The sequence below is a fragment of the Vanellus vanellus genome (genome assembly GCF_965231255.1).
Source record: "Vanellus vanellus genome assembly, chromosome: 2".
Lineage (NCBI taxonomy): Eukaryota > Metazoa > Chordata > Aves > Charadriiformes > Charadriidae > Vanellus > Vanellus vanellus.
The window spans coordinates 75906262-75922958 of record NC_138906.1 but is presented as its reverse complement, the minus strand read 5'-3'; the positions used below and the strand labels follow the sequence as shown (position 1 = coordinate 75922958).

Genomic DNA, 16697 nt, shown 5'->3' with positions numbered 1-16697 from the left:
TTCTAGGTAGACCCAGCAAGGGCTGGGGAAGGCAAGAACCTAGGGTGGGTGAGTTCCCCACACTCTATTTACATGCTTGGACCTGTCAGGTCAGAGCTGCCAACCATGCACAAAACACAGAATCAGGGGGAACACAGTGTTCAATACAGAAGGTGTGATAGAACAAATTCACACTGCTCTAACATGCTAAAATACTCAAGCTATTGGTAATGGTATCTGGCCAAGAGCTTGCAGCTGATCTGCTTGAAAGCAAAGCAAGCCCATTCCATGCAATATTGTCACTGGTATGATATTGGTTCTGCACAAAGTACAAAAATCCTGAAATAAAATGAAACAGCATTCACCTTAATACAGTTTGTCCCCGTACAAGTCACTTAGAGAAAACTGTTCTTAAAAGACTTGCATTTAATTTAGGATGGCCAGAAGTTGCGTCTTCTGAAATGGGTGAAACAGGATTTCTGCATCTGTCCCAAATGTTGCATGGCTGGCAACCTGGATGCCTGAGTTGGAACTTCCCCAAGGACAGCTCCCTTCTGGCTGCAATGAACCGAAACCAGCCCTTCCCAGGAGAGGAAGACATCTCTGTAGAGGAGTCTGGGCAGCTCCAACAACTGTAAAGCCACTGAAGTTAATACCCACCCCAATCTCCAGAAATATGAATCCAATAAATTTCTAATACCAGAGCTTTTGTCCTGGAAGCTGCCTGGTAATTCTCCTTAAAGGGGAGCTCCATCTCTGACCAAGGAGAACAATGATAGTGCCAGTGTGGATAACTTCCTAGGCATTTCCAGAAGACTGGCATGAAAGACAGAATTTCTCATCATTTCTAGCCCAAACCCATAATGTCATCTATATAAAGAACTTACTACAGCATTTTGAAGAAAGGAGGGAATGAATGGGGCAGAAGGCAATAGAAATGTTCTTACTACACAAAAAGGTGTATAAGCCATAAAGTCCCTTTCCTGCTCCAGGGACAGACTGTTTGAGCAGTGATGTAAAGGAACCAAGATTCACTTGGTGACAGGAATTACAGACGTCAGAAAGCAAGCTGCATAAACAGTTTGCCTGCTTATAACACACTTTCTGTCTTATTCTTCATACAGCCTCTTCTGCCCCTCTCCCTCATTATTGTCCCTAGTTATCTTATTTTTCCTCTGGCAATCAATGTCTAATACTTAAAAATCACGTGCAGTGATTTTCAAAATTCTGTGCCCTACAGGATGTAACAGCCAAACTGCTGAATACAAGAAACTTCCATGTCAACAACTAGCCTACAACACAAACTATTTTCTTGTGACTTTAAAAATTGACTGGTCACGGAGGGATCTGGTTGGGGCTATAGTTTAGCATATGGTGACAGTCAGGAATTTATTACCAACAAAAAGGCGATGAGAAAGATCTCCGCCTTCTACGAAGCACTGAGGTCATACTTCTTTAAGAAGAGTTGCAATACATTTCCACTGGTGTGAGGCGGCGTAGGCAGGTGCACTAGCACCCAGGACACCCCCAGCAGGCACAGCCCACCGCGGCCCAGGGCAAACATGGCACAGGGGGCGTAATACTGGATTGGCCTCAGGGTCACACTGCAGAGGCAAACTAGGGATGGAGGGAGCTGTGGAAAATGTGATGATGGAGACAGAAGCAGCTGGTATCTTTGTCTGCACTAGTAAGGATGAGTGCAGTGTCTTTACCTGGTCCATTAGTTCAGTGGGGTTTTAGAAATCCAGCTAACGAAAGGCTGAACAAACTAAATGTTTTTGTTTTTTTTTTCCCAGGAAAACCGATGTCTTACAAGAACATCCTGATGTTACACAGCTTCACTAGAAAGACAGAAATAAGATACTTGATATTTATTTTACTTTCTTATATTCCTGACCACTCACAGTCTGAAGTCTGCTTTTTTTTTTTCCCCTCCCTTTTCCTCAAAATGATGGTTTTTCCCCATTTGCCTAACCTCACACCTTCAGTTGGATACAAGTTAATTTGCAGTTTGATGATGACATTTCCCCAATGCTAAGTGTCTCTGAACGCAAAGGCATTTTTTTTCTTGGGCACCAGTAACGCTGATGAGGCCAGTAGAGCTTTGGGAATAGGTTTTATTAGTTAAAAGTTCTTCCAGAGCTAGCTATTGGAGCACAAAGTATTGTTTTATAATGCAAAAACTGTGGCTACCTTACTTAACCAATTGAACGGCAGAAAATAATTCACTAGCGTGTTGCAGTGGGGTTTATAATGGCCCTGTGCAAAGCTGATCTTAGTACATGAAAATGTGTTCCTATAAACTAAACTGTTTAGGCAGCAGAGGCTTTGGAACATCAACTCTATAACAGTCCCTAAATTAGCTCAAGTTGTTTGCTCTATAAAGGATAACAAACCCAACAAACTTTTAAGCAAACATCGGGGTAAACTTTTACAGCTGCAAAGGGGATTTGGGGCCAGTGTACATCACTAATGATGTACATTGTTTTTGGTTAAAAGGAGACAAGTTCCCAAAATACACATTGGTACAATCCTAAGCACAGATACAGCTAGATTAGTGTAAAGATACTTTCAATGACCAAACCAGATGAGAGTGTGCTGCTCCGTAGAGGGCACCAGGAATTCCTGCTGATTAGAAGCCAGACCTGTAGGAAACTGGAGATTTTTTTTCCTTAAAGTTGATCTATTAAGAGCCCGTACCATTACTTCTGAAGGTGCCTTTTGACTGCTGCTTAGAGCGTACAGTCTATTTGTGCCTCCTATAGGAGTGAGCAGTAGTGGTGTGAGTACTTTTGCACCGGTACACCTACACAGGGAAATATCAAATCATTTGACGCTCTCAGATCGCGCTGCCCAAGCAGATCTTTGCCACGCAGCTGTCACAGATACTGAGCTCTTGACCACCCCTCACATCTTCTGACCAGGAACACAGTTTGAGACAACAGCTTACAGTGCTTTGGTTTGCCATCAGAGTAGCCTGGGAGCAAATGTTTGTTCAGCTCAATTTTGTCTGCAAGAGGCGGTTGAAGAGTGTGCCAAAGGCTCTTCAAGTGCCCGTAGACATTCAGAGCAGAGAGGGGCAAGTCTAACACGAACCCTCCAAAATACAGTGTAGCTATTGGGTACTTGACACCAGCCACTCCACTCTACAGATCTGCTCCTGTTAAACTTACTAATGCAAATATAGCTGAAGAATACTAAAACTTGAGTTACAGCTCACTAGATTTACCCCTTACTCCACAAGGTTTTAGCTGTTCAGTTGTCTGAAGTTCACAGCAGCATTTCACTATTATTCTGCAGGCTATTTCCAGAGGATCTTTGTAATCAGATAAAACAACCTGAAGGGCACCACATAACCACTGTGATACCGAGAGATATTTACTTTGAAGAGCAGAATGCAGATAACGCTTAAGAACACCTCAGGACCCTATGAATCTACATAGTGATGAAAAATCAGCCGGTGTTCAAATGTTAATACCCTACGCATCAGTAAACTGTTGTAGAAAGTGGATTCAGGGCCTTTTCAAGGGCAGTCACACTGGTGGTTGCATGAGACAGCGGGGCATTTCATGAAACACTCCATGCAAAAGCATAAAATGTGTTCAAACTTGACTGTACAGAGCTTGCAGCCAGGGCAGGTTTTGAAGCTATTTGTTTCAGCCACGGTTAGGTTCAGGTTTAACCTAACGAACCCGCATTCCAACAGACCCACATTCTCTCTGCACAGGTAGGCCAGTCACCCATTAGCTGTGTCCTTTCAAAATACAGATGCTTAAAATAGCTGTCTTGTTTTCAAACCATACTTAAAATGACATAATATTGGGGGTCGAGAGGAGAACAAGAGACGAGAAACAAGAACGATCCCGGGGTGGAACGGTTTCCAGGCCAAAAGTGACCAAGGTAGGACTCTGTCCTGCTTTGGCCTCAGCCAGCAACAAAGAACCCCGCAGCCGCTCACTCAACTCCCACAGCCGTGGGAAAAATCGGCAGAAAAAGGCAAAACTCGTGGGTTGAAATAGTGTAATTTAACAGAACAGCCAAAGGGAAGATGAAAGAAAAACAATAACACCGATAAAGGAGTATAAGGACACGGTTACAGTACCGCCGCACAGCGCACCGACCGGACCCGCACCACCACAGCCCACCCCGGAGTGGCGACTGCCCCCCTCTCCCCGGCTCGCGCCTCTTATAGCGGGGCATGGGGCACATGGGATGGAATACCTGCCTCCCCTGCCGGCTCCCTGGGGAAATTAACCCCATCCGTGCCGGAACCAGGACATAGTCTCCTAAGTCTGAAAAAGAAATGATTTGGAGGAAATACTGCATGTTGGAGTGGGAAGAAGTTTTCCCCGACTCTTCCAGTACCAGAGATATATGGTGTCAAAGGAGGTCAGTAGGAGAACAAGATTCAAAGTAAGTATGAGATGGTTCTTCACATCTGTTGGTAGCACACCTGGGGAACTTCTTTCCCAAACATGTGGTAGATGCTAAAAGCTAACAAAGCTGCAAAAACTTACAAAAGAAAAAGCTACCAAAGCTACCAAACAGAGAGACCGCGTTGAATTCATGCCCAATAAGGAGGCTACTGTAGCATAAGCAAAATACTTGCATCTGCAATGACACTCATTGCTACTACAGTTCTCAGTAAACATCTATTTCTCATAATCGGGGGTGTTATGATCCATTTGTATCGGTCAAATTTACTCTGGAAATTAAACTTTATTTTACGAACGCACTAAGAAAGAAAACAAACAATTCAAACAAGGGCTAAATCCCGTTTGTACAGACTAGCTTAATGTGAATTCATTGATTCATCACTTAATTCATGGTTTCTAACTCACAAGTTCTCTAATTCATTACTTGCAACTCAGGCGCCCATGGGCGAAATAGTTACTTAGTCGACAGTGAGAGTGCTCACTCTTCCTCCTCCATCACCTTGTGGGTGTCCCCTGTATCACATCTGGAAGCACAAAAGCCTCAGCCGTCTGGCTGCTGTTGGATCTGCCTCAAAAGCCACTGCTCACAGCAGACCTCAGGCCCTTGTGTGAGCTGTGCGCTAACCAAAACCTGAGCAGGAGTTGAGTGAGCAGGCGCGAGGGGTCACACTTCTTCCCAGATTGATACCGAGGAGACCAGGTAAACACAACCACGTTTGGGCTGGGCTGCAGGTGCCTTAAGGAAAATGCCGAGCCCAGCCTGGATCTCCTCATAATGTGCACTCGGCCACGCAGCTGGTTTATGGCTGCTGACTGCCTCACAGTGCCCACGTTTCCAGCACCCAACCCACCTTCTGACCTCCCCTTTTCCAAGAATTGCCAGCCTTGCTGACAAAGCTTGCTCCTGAGCCCAGCCACAGCCCTCAGCGTGGGCTTACAGACCCACCTGCGGAGACAGTGAATCCCCACGTTGCCAGCCCACGTCCAGATCCAGTGACGGACAGGAGGTCTGCCTTCTGCCACCACTGCCAGTCTCTCCTGTTGATTCCCTGCTGTGTATCCCTGCATTAGGCAACACAGCCTAATATTTTGTTATTTTATTTTTTATTATTTCATTAATATTTTCATTGAAGTAGTTTATTTTTTTTTCTAAACTCATAAGTCTCTCTCTCTCTTTCTTCTCTCCTTGGAAAGAGAGGTGGGGGAGAGTATCTGTCATTTGTTTTCATTGACCGGTCGGGCCCAAACCACGACAAGGTGCTACTCCAATGTAAATATCACACCCCTACTCAGCACCAGCTATAACACCAGCTCCGATATACAGGACAATCCCTATCCTTCCATCAACACTCACAGTGTACTTTAACTTTCCTCTTTCATGATAGGGCTGTTAATTTTGGTTTGAACAACCTCAGATGCTTTTCCCATCCCCTCTGACCTGCTCGTCTTCCTCCATTGCACCACCACTTAAGTTCAGAAGCTGGCACCAGCGGCCTCCACATCCTCCTCAAGGAAAACAAGGACAAACATGAAAGCAACATGCTGAGGGAATGGCAGTATATAAGTCCCCAGCAGGAGAAAAGGGCGGGGGCCCGGGGTGTCACCCATTTGGCAGGGCACTTCTTGATTTGTTTCCATTCAAATTATCACTTGCAGAACCAGTCGTTTGAAAAAGACAACGCTTAGTTGCATTCTCTGATTCTGGTCCACAAATAAGATGCTGCCATTGCTTGTGAAAGGTCACAGCTCTGTGATAAGCTCGCAGCACAGGCATTGGGACTTGTCAAGCTTTTTCTGTGCTTTGTTTAGCTATAAAAATAACTATCTAATGACCTGATGTCTACTACTGACTTTGTTTTAGCTTTTGCTTTGCTTTATCCAATTGCATGTTGAAATGTTTACTGTTATATGTGCTTTCTGTAACTAATAGACAGTAACAGCAGGTAGCTACTCTGTGTAGAATGAACTATTTATGGCCCCAAAATAAAATGCAGCATAAGGAATCGGTTGTATGGAATGATAACAGGGGCCCTGGCAGTACAGGTGTAGGATGATGTTGGAGGCCCCAGGCTACAAATAGCTCATCAGTGGTTAATTACTGGTCATCAGAGGGTGCAACCTTAGCAGGTGGGTAAGACAAATTTTAAGATGTAACAAAGGAGAACAAACAACGAGTACCCAACACATGTAAAATGCATTACATATAGCAAATTCGGACCTACTGCGGAGTTCTGGATGAACGAGGAAAGAACAAGACGTGGAGTGTATTAGTAAGCATGTAAAAATGACCTCTGATGGATCATACGGTGAGAAGGAAGAAATTTTCAGCTGCACTTATCCCAGCAAAGAGGAAGAAAAATTCTATCCACAAATGTCGGACTCTGCTTGCTGGAGGACACTGATGACTTGCTGTTACGCATGTCCTCGTGCCAGACTGAAGCCATAAGAGGGGCAATGTAGTGCTGCATATGAGCACAGAAAAGGGAGTATGATAGAAAGCTTATGTGTACCAGTTTTACCTGATATAATTTGGACCGTATCAGTATAATTGTAAGAAAAATACAAAAATATAGTTTCATCATCTAATTATCTCAGCTAATAATAATTCTTTGATTAGACTATTTTTAATAAGACTAACAATGTATTCTTCCTAGGTTTGCACATAAGGTGTGCTTCCTTTTGCCCATAACAAGATTTTGAATTTGACAAATTGATGGGAGTTGAAACCTGCTCCATAGCTTGGATGTAACAAGTTGGTAACAAATGAGTTGTGCTTTCAGGAGCCCACAGACTTTTGTTTGTACTTCTCTGAGCTGCTGGATTGTGGGATCTGTGGAGGCATGGGTTTGGTTTTGGACTTTTCCCTTCCCAGTCCACGTTCAAGATGTGGTGGCTGGGTTGACACAAGTTCACCCCACTATAAAGAGACCCTCAGCTAAAGAGTTTGACCTCCAGCTTTTTTCAGGTTCAAGGATCCTCCAGATCTGGCGTTGCTAAACTGACCTGATTATTGACTATTTCCTATGCGTACATATAGTGCTGTCACAGCACTCACTGCTTCTTCAGCCTGATTTTACACACGGTTCATGCAACAGCCCATCCACAGGGTGATGAGTGGCTGAAATCCTAGAGGCCATCCTCATTTCGTCCGTAGGTTTTTGCGAGCAAGTCTGTACAGAGCGAGCGGGCTGGTGGTGCCAAGGGCTGTTGACATCCCGGCCTCTATTCCCAGTCAGCACTTGTCTTTGTTTCAATATACTCCTTTAGAAACTATCAATAAAAATACTTCCTGTCTCCTGGTGAACATCATTCAGCTTAATGACTGTTAGTAAAATGCCTTGAAATACGTAGCTGAGAGAAGCACACTTTAGAAGTGGGTTTCATTAGGAGCATACTGGCCACTCAATGGGCTCTGACATGTTAAAGCAATTTCCAGGGGAATCTGGTGATTCTCTTTCCTGGCACTGTGATGTGCTCTGGAAATTGTCACTGTCTCCAGTGCATTAGGTAGTCAGTTGTTAAAACAGAACGAAAAACAAAGGCGTGTAGCTAAACTGTGCCTGTAAATTGTTGTTTGTTTGTTTGTTTTTCAAATAAAGATAAGGTTTTCTCTTTAGCACCAAAAAAGGCACCTTTATTAGCATGGCTCAGAAACAAATTTTTTAACTTTTACAATTAAGATGCAGGAAGAGGTTATAGTGCTGCTACGTAGGAGAAGTGATTGATCAAAATACAGAACACGACGCAAGTACAATCAGACATGCTTTATTTCAAATTCTTGTTACACTGGTTATAAAAAGTCTGGAATAGAAAGCGGGCTTATATGCAAGAGCAAAAAATGGATAATTTTATTAGATTATGTATACTCCAGTAGCACTGCTACTTAACAGAGATTGTCACCTTGCATTTACAACACACCATTCAGTCCCTTGTACCCCAGAGGACTTATTTGGGAGACTTTGACACTGCAGAGTTCCTATTGTGGTCACATAAGCTGTACAAAATGAGCGCGTGCCCATGCCTGAAGTGAAAGCCCCCAAAAATCTGGTGTTCCCAGATCCAGGGGTACTCATTGAGCCTATGAGGTGGTGTGAATCTTTGCTTTGTTCCACATACTTCAGCAGAAAAGCAGCCTGCGTTTTTCCTCTCCCAGGACTTCCTTATTTTTAACAGCTGGTCACAGGTTTTGCAGGAGGCAACATGTGGTAAGCAGAGGATCAGAAAGCAAGTCATCTCTGTTGCTTTCGCACTAATGAGATGACAAAATGATGCAGCCGTGCGCAGCACAATAAAGCCTCAGTGTTTAATAAGCATGAGGCTTCTTTTAACTTCTTTGGAAGCTCAGTTAGCTCACCTGTGCTGTTAGTACGGGACATGCTCGTACACGCTGTGGCCAGCGGGGAGGAGTTGCCGCAGCTTGTGCCACGTGCATCTTTGCCTCGTGGAAAAAAATACCCGAGAAGGATTTCAGGGGAGATGAGAAATGAACACACACATGCCCTTCTGCTGCCCTAGCACAATGGGGTCGATGGCTTAGGATGGAACAGTACCCTGCGTGGAAGACTAATGGAAACCACACATTCAGAGCAGCTTCTGGGCCAGAAGGTCCTCAGGGGACCAGCAATGCCTTGGGACGCCCCACTGCACTGCACAGAGGAATATGCCATGAGAAAGGCAGGAAGCAGATCCAGCTTGTGGAGTTTCTTACTCTCAGGATACACCTTTATTCCTTTTGCAGCTGAGTTTCCTCCATCCCTATATCTTCCTGGGGTTGCTCATGTAACAGGACTTCATTCTGCAGTAGCTGGCATTCCCAGGAAACTTTCAGGCATGGTTTAGTCTACACTTATCCCCAGGTGGCGGCTCCAGTGCGGGATATTTGCTAGGCTTGTGAGGCTGGCAGGAGAAGACCCTCACACTGTCCCCTCCACTCCTCTCTCCTTCACCCCATTTACCAGCTGGCAGAGTCTGGACTGCTCTGGGGCAGGGAACATCCCAACACACACAGAGACACGTGGGAAATGGGGCTACAGGCTGGGTGCAGAAGAGAAGAAAAGGCAGAAAAGGATGAAGAGCGACCACACTATACAAAAAGAGATGTGACCAGGAAATGCAAGCTTGGTATGATGAACTCTGAGCAGGGGCATGAAAAACTCCGGATTTTCATCAAGAAGAGGAGAGGAACAGCGTATCAACAGTATATGGGGTAGAATGAGGGCAGGAAATAAAGGAGCGAGTATATCTCGGTGCCTGCACACATGGAAGAGTAAATGAAAAAACGTGGGAAAGCAGCAAGAGGAAACAAGGATCTGGGAATATTCTGAAGATAACACATCCTGAGAGATGCTTCCAGCAAAGCGAGCTCTCCATGAACTCGAAAATTATAACAATGTAATATAAAGCAGTCCCTTCACCTAGAAATACCTGTTTTTATTGAAGCTTGAATGATCTACCATAAGGCTGTATAATTCACTCTAAGAATTTATAACTCTCAGTTCTTTTTGTCTCCTTTTCAGTGAAATATCAGGCCTTAATTAAAACTAAAGTTCAGGCTACTTTGGTGAACGGAGCTTTCCAGATTCCCTTGCAGCGCTAATACAAAAGACCATAAATACAAGTGAACTATAGGAATAATATGGCCTAGAATTGCCTTTAATTATGTGTACCTCATTTTAAATCATTCACTATCCAGGTGCTTTTTCAAATTCTCCTCAGTGTTACTGATAACTTTTCTTTACCAAATTTTGTTCAGCACAAGGATGACCAGATTAACAATAAGTAGATTTCTAACTCTTTTTTGTCCCCCTCAAACATGATATTTTGAAATATAGCTAAATGAGGGATGAAGGCAGCACCCTTGTTCATGGTTTCTGAACCTGGACATTCAGTTCTCCATACACATGCCTCAAAGCATCACAATTCAGGCTTGCAATCAGCTTTCGTAACCCTGGTCGTTTGGGGATGCATTTTACTTCCCAGATCAAGGTAGAGTTCGTTGGGATTTGCCTGTAGGGAAAAAGGAAAGTAACAATACTGTGATCAGTCAGCCAATGCTCTCAACCTGGCCCACAACTGGAGAAACTGAAGGTAAACAGTGTAACAGGTCTCAATTGTTTTATGTTTCACTCATTCTCATAAGTGTCCTATAAATTATTCCCTCCATCTTCTATTCCTCACAGAACTGACTCCGTCAAAGCCTTTTCTAGCCTTTCCTCCAGGCTAATTTTAAATTTCAAAAATGAATCTGTTTTTCTCTGCCTCCTGTCACTTCCTCTCATGATCACTTTCAGAATGATCTTCTTTATATTTAACATATTTTTTTTTTCTACTTTGTAATTCCATTTTACCTGGTTATTATACCGAATAGCCTGTTGGTGATTCCTTAAATGGTTAAATAAGTCCTCGTTACGAAGTGTCCAAGGCATTCCATGCAAACCTGATGCAGTACTGATGAGATGCTGAGCCCCTTGCCAGCTCCTACCCTGTACCGCCATGCTACGGTTGTAACATCAGCAGATCTCCTCACTGGGCACTTCAGATGGCATTTTCATGTCCATACAATTAAGTCAAAGTCTTTTTGGGAGTCCTGCTGTTAGCAGTTACTCTTTTACATTACGTATGACTCTTGATAAATCATACTATAAAGAAACTGTATTCTGTGCTGCTCTTGATTTTCAATTTTTGCTACAATTAAGATGCACAGAGAGCCTCTAGTATTGGGTTTCTGTGTTTTCTCAATGCTTTCGCTATGTTCTGTGTACAGATTTTGAAGGCTGATATTGATGGATTGATTGATTGTTGGGATACAGCTGCTGCAAAGGAACCAACGGAGAAGGTAGCATAGTGGGGAGATATTTATAAAAATGAGCGTTGTTTTCCGCAGCATTAAGTAAGAGGATTGTGAATTTAACCAGTGTTCTCATCTCACGTGGCTATGGTATTCTGCAAACAACTGAATAAAGTGAGAGCAGAGTAAGCCTAAACTTCACTCACTGTTTCAAATTCTCATCTGGTAGGATGCAGCTCTCAAATGCCATATCCTCTGCCAGGGCCAGGACAGAAATGACTGCCCAGACTTAGTACAAGTTGCCACAGGACAAGAAACCTTAATTAGCTCTAAATGAGCTAGCCTGGGATCCTCCCACCTGAATCTTTGTTTCAGTGTAAGTCTGTCCCTGCTAAAATGAGAGTTATTCTAGCTCCCTAGGGGTTAGCTTAGGTATCTCCACGTGGCACTGCATTACATTTTGCATATACAGTCACAGGTACCCTGGGGCATGTACCCCATTTTGGAAAAGAAACAGCAGAGGAAGATCATATTTTTGGTGTGAGCATGTGCAGACCAGTTCCAGCAAGTGTTTTCCCTCTTTTTCTCTTTGTTCTTAATGAGAGATATTCTGCCTGCTCCACCAAATGCCCACTAAAATGGTAGCATGATAACGAAATTATTTCAATTGCTGCACAAGGTTATATACCTTTTTAAATTTTGAGTTTATGGGATGATCTGCGAAGGATTGTCTGTATGGAAAGAGAAGAAGGTATTCTACAAGTCTGCTGTGCAGCAAGGTTCCATCTACTTTCTTGAGCACTTGGGGGCCAGGTTCTCTAAGGATGGAGGTTTCCAGTCCACATCTTCACAGTGCCCCAGTGAGAGAGGGTAGCATTACCTTCTCCCATTTATAGTGCTATCATCTCTGCAGATATATGTGTGTGTGTGTGCAGGAAGACAACAGCTGTACTAGGAAACCAAACCCACCTATTGTCCCACTTCTAAAGCAACTTGCTTCTCTCTACAAATGTTAACACTAGCTGAGCTCTGACATGTAGAAATGCCCAAAGTGACTTACCTGCTAGTGTGAATATATGCTTGGCTAAAATCCTTTTAACACTATCCATCACTGCCTGGTTAATTCTCATTTGTCATGGAAAGACTATGCCCCATGTAGGAATTGCTGCTGCCAAAGGCTTTTCCATAAGTTGTGATCCTCATCTCTTTGAGGCTAATAGCTACATATCACTACGTATATATATATATCTGTCTCTCTCTCTGTGTAGTCTTCATGAATGGTCAAGACTGAAGCCCCTAAGCCACTTGATTCCCAGAATAATGTTGTATCAGCTGGATCACACATACCTGTTTTGTGGAGCCACCCAAGCGAGACAGAAAAGCTACCATAAAAATACAAAGAGGTCAGAAGTCTCATCCCCACAATGAATTGCAAAAGCCACATCCCATATGTGACAGTCCCTGATGGACAAGGAAGCGGTGGAAGGGTGGGGAAAGCCTAGAATAGGTTTATTTCTCTTTGCAAATGGAGTAAAGCCACTCTAATCTGATTTTCTTGGGAGAGAATTCAGTGATGAATGGTTCTGTGTAATATGCTGAGCCATCACCACACCGGAGCCATTTATCACTCTGAATGCATGGAGGCAAATGTGATTATTATTTAAACAAACTACAACTGCCCCCTGCTCTGTCCTCTGTGTGTATAACCTGCAGCGTTCATTCATCTCAAAGAAAAACCTTAAAATGACTAAGCTGATCCGTTTCCATTTTAAATGGTGCCAAGGGCATTACTGAAAAGGGAAAAACATGGTGACTTGAAGGAAAATGACGTTTGTTCCATGAGTCATTTGTCTCCCTAACTTCTGTGCCTTTGATGCACCTGACAACTTCTGCATCCTTGAAGGTGGGAACAGCCCACAGCTGCTTTTGGATCGAGAAGGATGCAGAACAACAGGAGAGGCTGCCATGGCTGGGCAACAATGAGGGCTACTGCTGCAACTTGTGTAACTCGTGTGGCCCGTGCTGAGTCATGTTCAGCAGCATCTGTGACATACCACGTGCAGAAAGCAAGCGCAGTATGATGCCCTTTCACAGTCATTTTTCTATCCAGCTCTACTCTGGAGACTGGTTTTGATCTTTTTATCCCTGGCCCAGGTGCAATCGGGCTCAGACCTCCCCTACCGGCTGCAGATAATGCTGAAAATTTATGCAGCTGCTGAAGCACAGGCAATTTTTCAAACTCCTTTTGCACACACCTGGGGACCATCAGCTCAGGTAATGATAGATAACACTGCTTTGGCTGCCCAAGACTAAGCAATGGTTGCAAAAATTTCCAAGGATCCCAGTTATATATCCTGGAACTGGCTAATGCTGAGCTTATAACACTGAACTCAAACGGAAAGAGGGTTTAGCAAGTAACTTGTGTAGCATACAGGTACCACCGTGTCAGCATGAGGTGCCACTCTGAGTATAATGAAGGTGCCTGAAGGGCTTTCCTTTTCCTCAGGCTTGGGAGCACCCTGCTCCCTACATGCCTCTGTGCCAGGGCAGCCCTGTGCAGTGGTGCTACTGGGAGGGGGCTGTGTGCTCGCACACCCGCTGTCACTATCCCGGCAGGCTCTGCTGCATCCGACACACCTTTCGTGTCTTGACATAAGCTTGCGAAGACCATCTGAGGTACCTGAACATCTTGTATAATCATGATTAACCTGAGCGGAGAAAAGCCCTTTTTGAAAAACTGCACAGGACTCGATTTGCACGTACTGAGCGAGTGGCAGTAAACACTTTGCGTGTAGGATAAATCTGTCTTTCTGTGATAGCAGTTCACAGGTGCTATTGTCAAGCGCTAAATATAATGTAATACAGTGAAAAAGTAAACCCAGGCTGCATTAGCAACTACCCACAATCACTACCCCTTTCTCCAGCACTGGTACTGAACAGATGAAATGCTCTCACAGCCTCTCTGGACAGCCTGACTTCTGACTATTGAGACCTACAGCTCCCCTGCGTATTGAATTTTAAAGTAAGGAATTGTGTCTGAATTGAATTACTCAGCACCGCATCAGTTAAGTGTCTCTTGTGAGCTCCCTCCTGTGAGCGAGCAAGCAGGGGACAAACTCCCAGCTAGTTGTGCTTTCTTCCCTACCTGAACTCCTTTTTCATCGTTCTCAGCACGCCGGGTCCCTCGAGGCGGAGCGTGACATTCTGCAGAGTTTGTTTCAGAGGATTGGTGAATTCCACAGTCACAGACATTTCTTTACCAGCTACCGTCTCACCTTGGGTCTGCAAGACAAGGAATGGACAACACTCCACAAGCTGATAATGATAAAATGCCTCACGGTGAAATCTGTAGGGTTAAACACACATTACTTGCAAGGAAGGAGAGGAGGGGGAACGGACCACGCAGCAAAACACCATAAGGCAGAGAAAGCTCAGTCGGAAGGAAATTGTTGGATGGGCCCATAGGTACTGCTGCGGATTTTTCCGTCCATTCCAATTTTCCCTCAAGCCACACGGTGGGTCAAGAGGCAGGCCCTCAGTTCTGCTGATAAAACAAAAATCTGCATGCACAGTCCTGGAGCTCAGTGTCCACCTGAGGGCAAGTCCAGTTGATGGGGGGCTCTCTCCCAGATGATTCCCCCCTCCCCAGGCTCCCCACCAGGAGTGCATGGAGTGCTTAGGACATAAGCTGCAGAAGCTGGAACACAAGAGATTCCACTTAAATTTGAGAAGAAACTTCTTCTCAGTGAGGGTGACAGAGCACTGGAACAGGCTGCCCAGGGAGGTTGTGGAGTCTCCTTCTCTGGAGACATTCAAAACTCGCCTGGACGCCTTCCTGTGCAACCTCATCTAGGTGTTCCTGCTCCGACAGGTGGATTGGACTAGATGATCTTTTGAGGTCCCTTCCAATCCCTAGCATACTGTGATACTGTGAAGAGAAGGGCAGGTCTTACGACACTAAAGTAGAAACACTGAGTCACGTTGCTTGGACTCCCCAAAAGTGTTGTGCCCGTCTTCCCCCCGCCTTGCAACTGTCTCCCATGCCCTCAAGGGTTTCTAGCCCTGCTCTCTACGTAGACCTGAGAGACAGTTGTTCTCCAAAACACTTACATCGCAAAAAAGCAATACATTTTGCACCGGGAAATATTAAACTGCGAGACTAACAAATAGTGATCGCTTTGACTTCCACGTGTATAGCAGTACACAGCCGAAGGGATCTGTCTGTCCCTTCAGATCAGTGCTGGTAGTACAGCTGCCTGGAAAACACCTCCAAATGAACATGTTTTTAAACAAAGACTACATGCATGGGGATTTTTTATTTTTTATTTTTTCCCCCTAGGAACACAACATTTCTCGCTGAATATAAAAGGCTCAGGCAAGGGGTTTCAACTTACAGCTGGCAGATCCCAGCTGGCCTGTGGGCTACTTTAAAGGGCCTTGAGAAAGGTAACTAAGAAAAACAAGTATCTTGTCAATAAACTTAAAGTGCTATGCTGGGGTCTGCAGCCCTACTGCAAATTTTTAAGGAGTATGACAGTTGCAGAAAGCTGGAAAGACTCTGGTCTAAAGGATCACTCTGCACCAAATACTGATATATTGACTGGAGTAAAGAATGAAATACTCACAGCTAAGCTCTCAACAGCATTTGGCCACCTGAATTTGCAAAAAGACATCGGTGACATTTTCAGAAGTTCTAGCTCACTTTGAGGTCTTATTTCAATTGCCCATTTAAGATCACTCTTAAATGGGAGGATTCAAAATCATCCTGAACTCCCACACATGCAACTGAGATGATGATCTGTATTTGCCAAGCTTATTTTTTGTAACCTGGTCTCAAGCTAAATTAGAATATGGTGTCATTTCCTACACTGTTAACTCTGGCAATCTCCTTAGACCAACAGAGAAAGATCAAAGATCTATCTGAAGACATGAGAGGAAATATATTTCTTCATTTTTCTCCCTTACTCTCACATTAAGAACTCCAGTCTGCCAGTTGAATTCAATGAAGAAATCTGACAAGAAATCTAAGGTGATAAGCTTCTTCAGATTTCTTAAAAAACAATAAAGTTTCCTATATAAATACATAGGTATATACACGCGTGCGCACACACGCACATACTCTTAAAAAAAATCCAGCTATTAAAATTTCAGCTTATTTTTACACATAAAAAAAGAAGCAGAGAAGAGACAAACCTGGTTTTACTAGAAGACATTGTTATTGGAAAACAACCTATCTCATATACTAAACATCCTTTCTTCAGAACAGCAGGGAGGATAAACTATTTTGAAGCTGAAATTTTGGATCCTGTATAAGATGTTCTGTTTAAGTATTGAATTGAAAGAACTCTCTACTTTCAAAATTTGGTCATTGAAGACAGGTATTTGGAGTAGATTTTATCTGTCTTGTTTACCTCCTCTCTAGAATGCTCAGTAAACCAAAGAACTTTTATTTGAAAATACCAAGTCTGATCAGATCATAGCGACATTTATGCAGA

The 16697-nt window shown here is 43.9% G+C and overlaps 1 protein-coding gene across 2 annotated transcripts in view; it reads right to left on the bottom strand.

Annotated features, from left to right (window-relative positions):
• Positions 1 to 8164: 8164 nt before the first annotated feature.
• F13A1 (coagulation factor XIII A chain) overlaps positions 8165 to 16697 on the bottom strand; it is a 62782-nt gene continuing 54249 nt past the window's right edge. For both annotated transcript variants that reach the window (XM_082498978.1, XM_082498979.1), the window contains 2 exons: positions 14348 to 14484; positions 8165 to 10421 (listed from right to left, as the gene is read on the bottom strand). In XM_082498978.1, the coding sequence (XP_082355104.1) occupies positions 10277 to 10421; positions 14348 to 14484 (282 nt within the window). In that variant the 3' untranslated portion in view covers positions 8165 to 10276. The remainder of the gene's footprint in view (positions 10422 to 14347; positions 14485 to 16697) is intronic.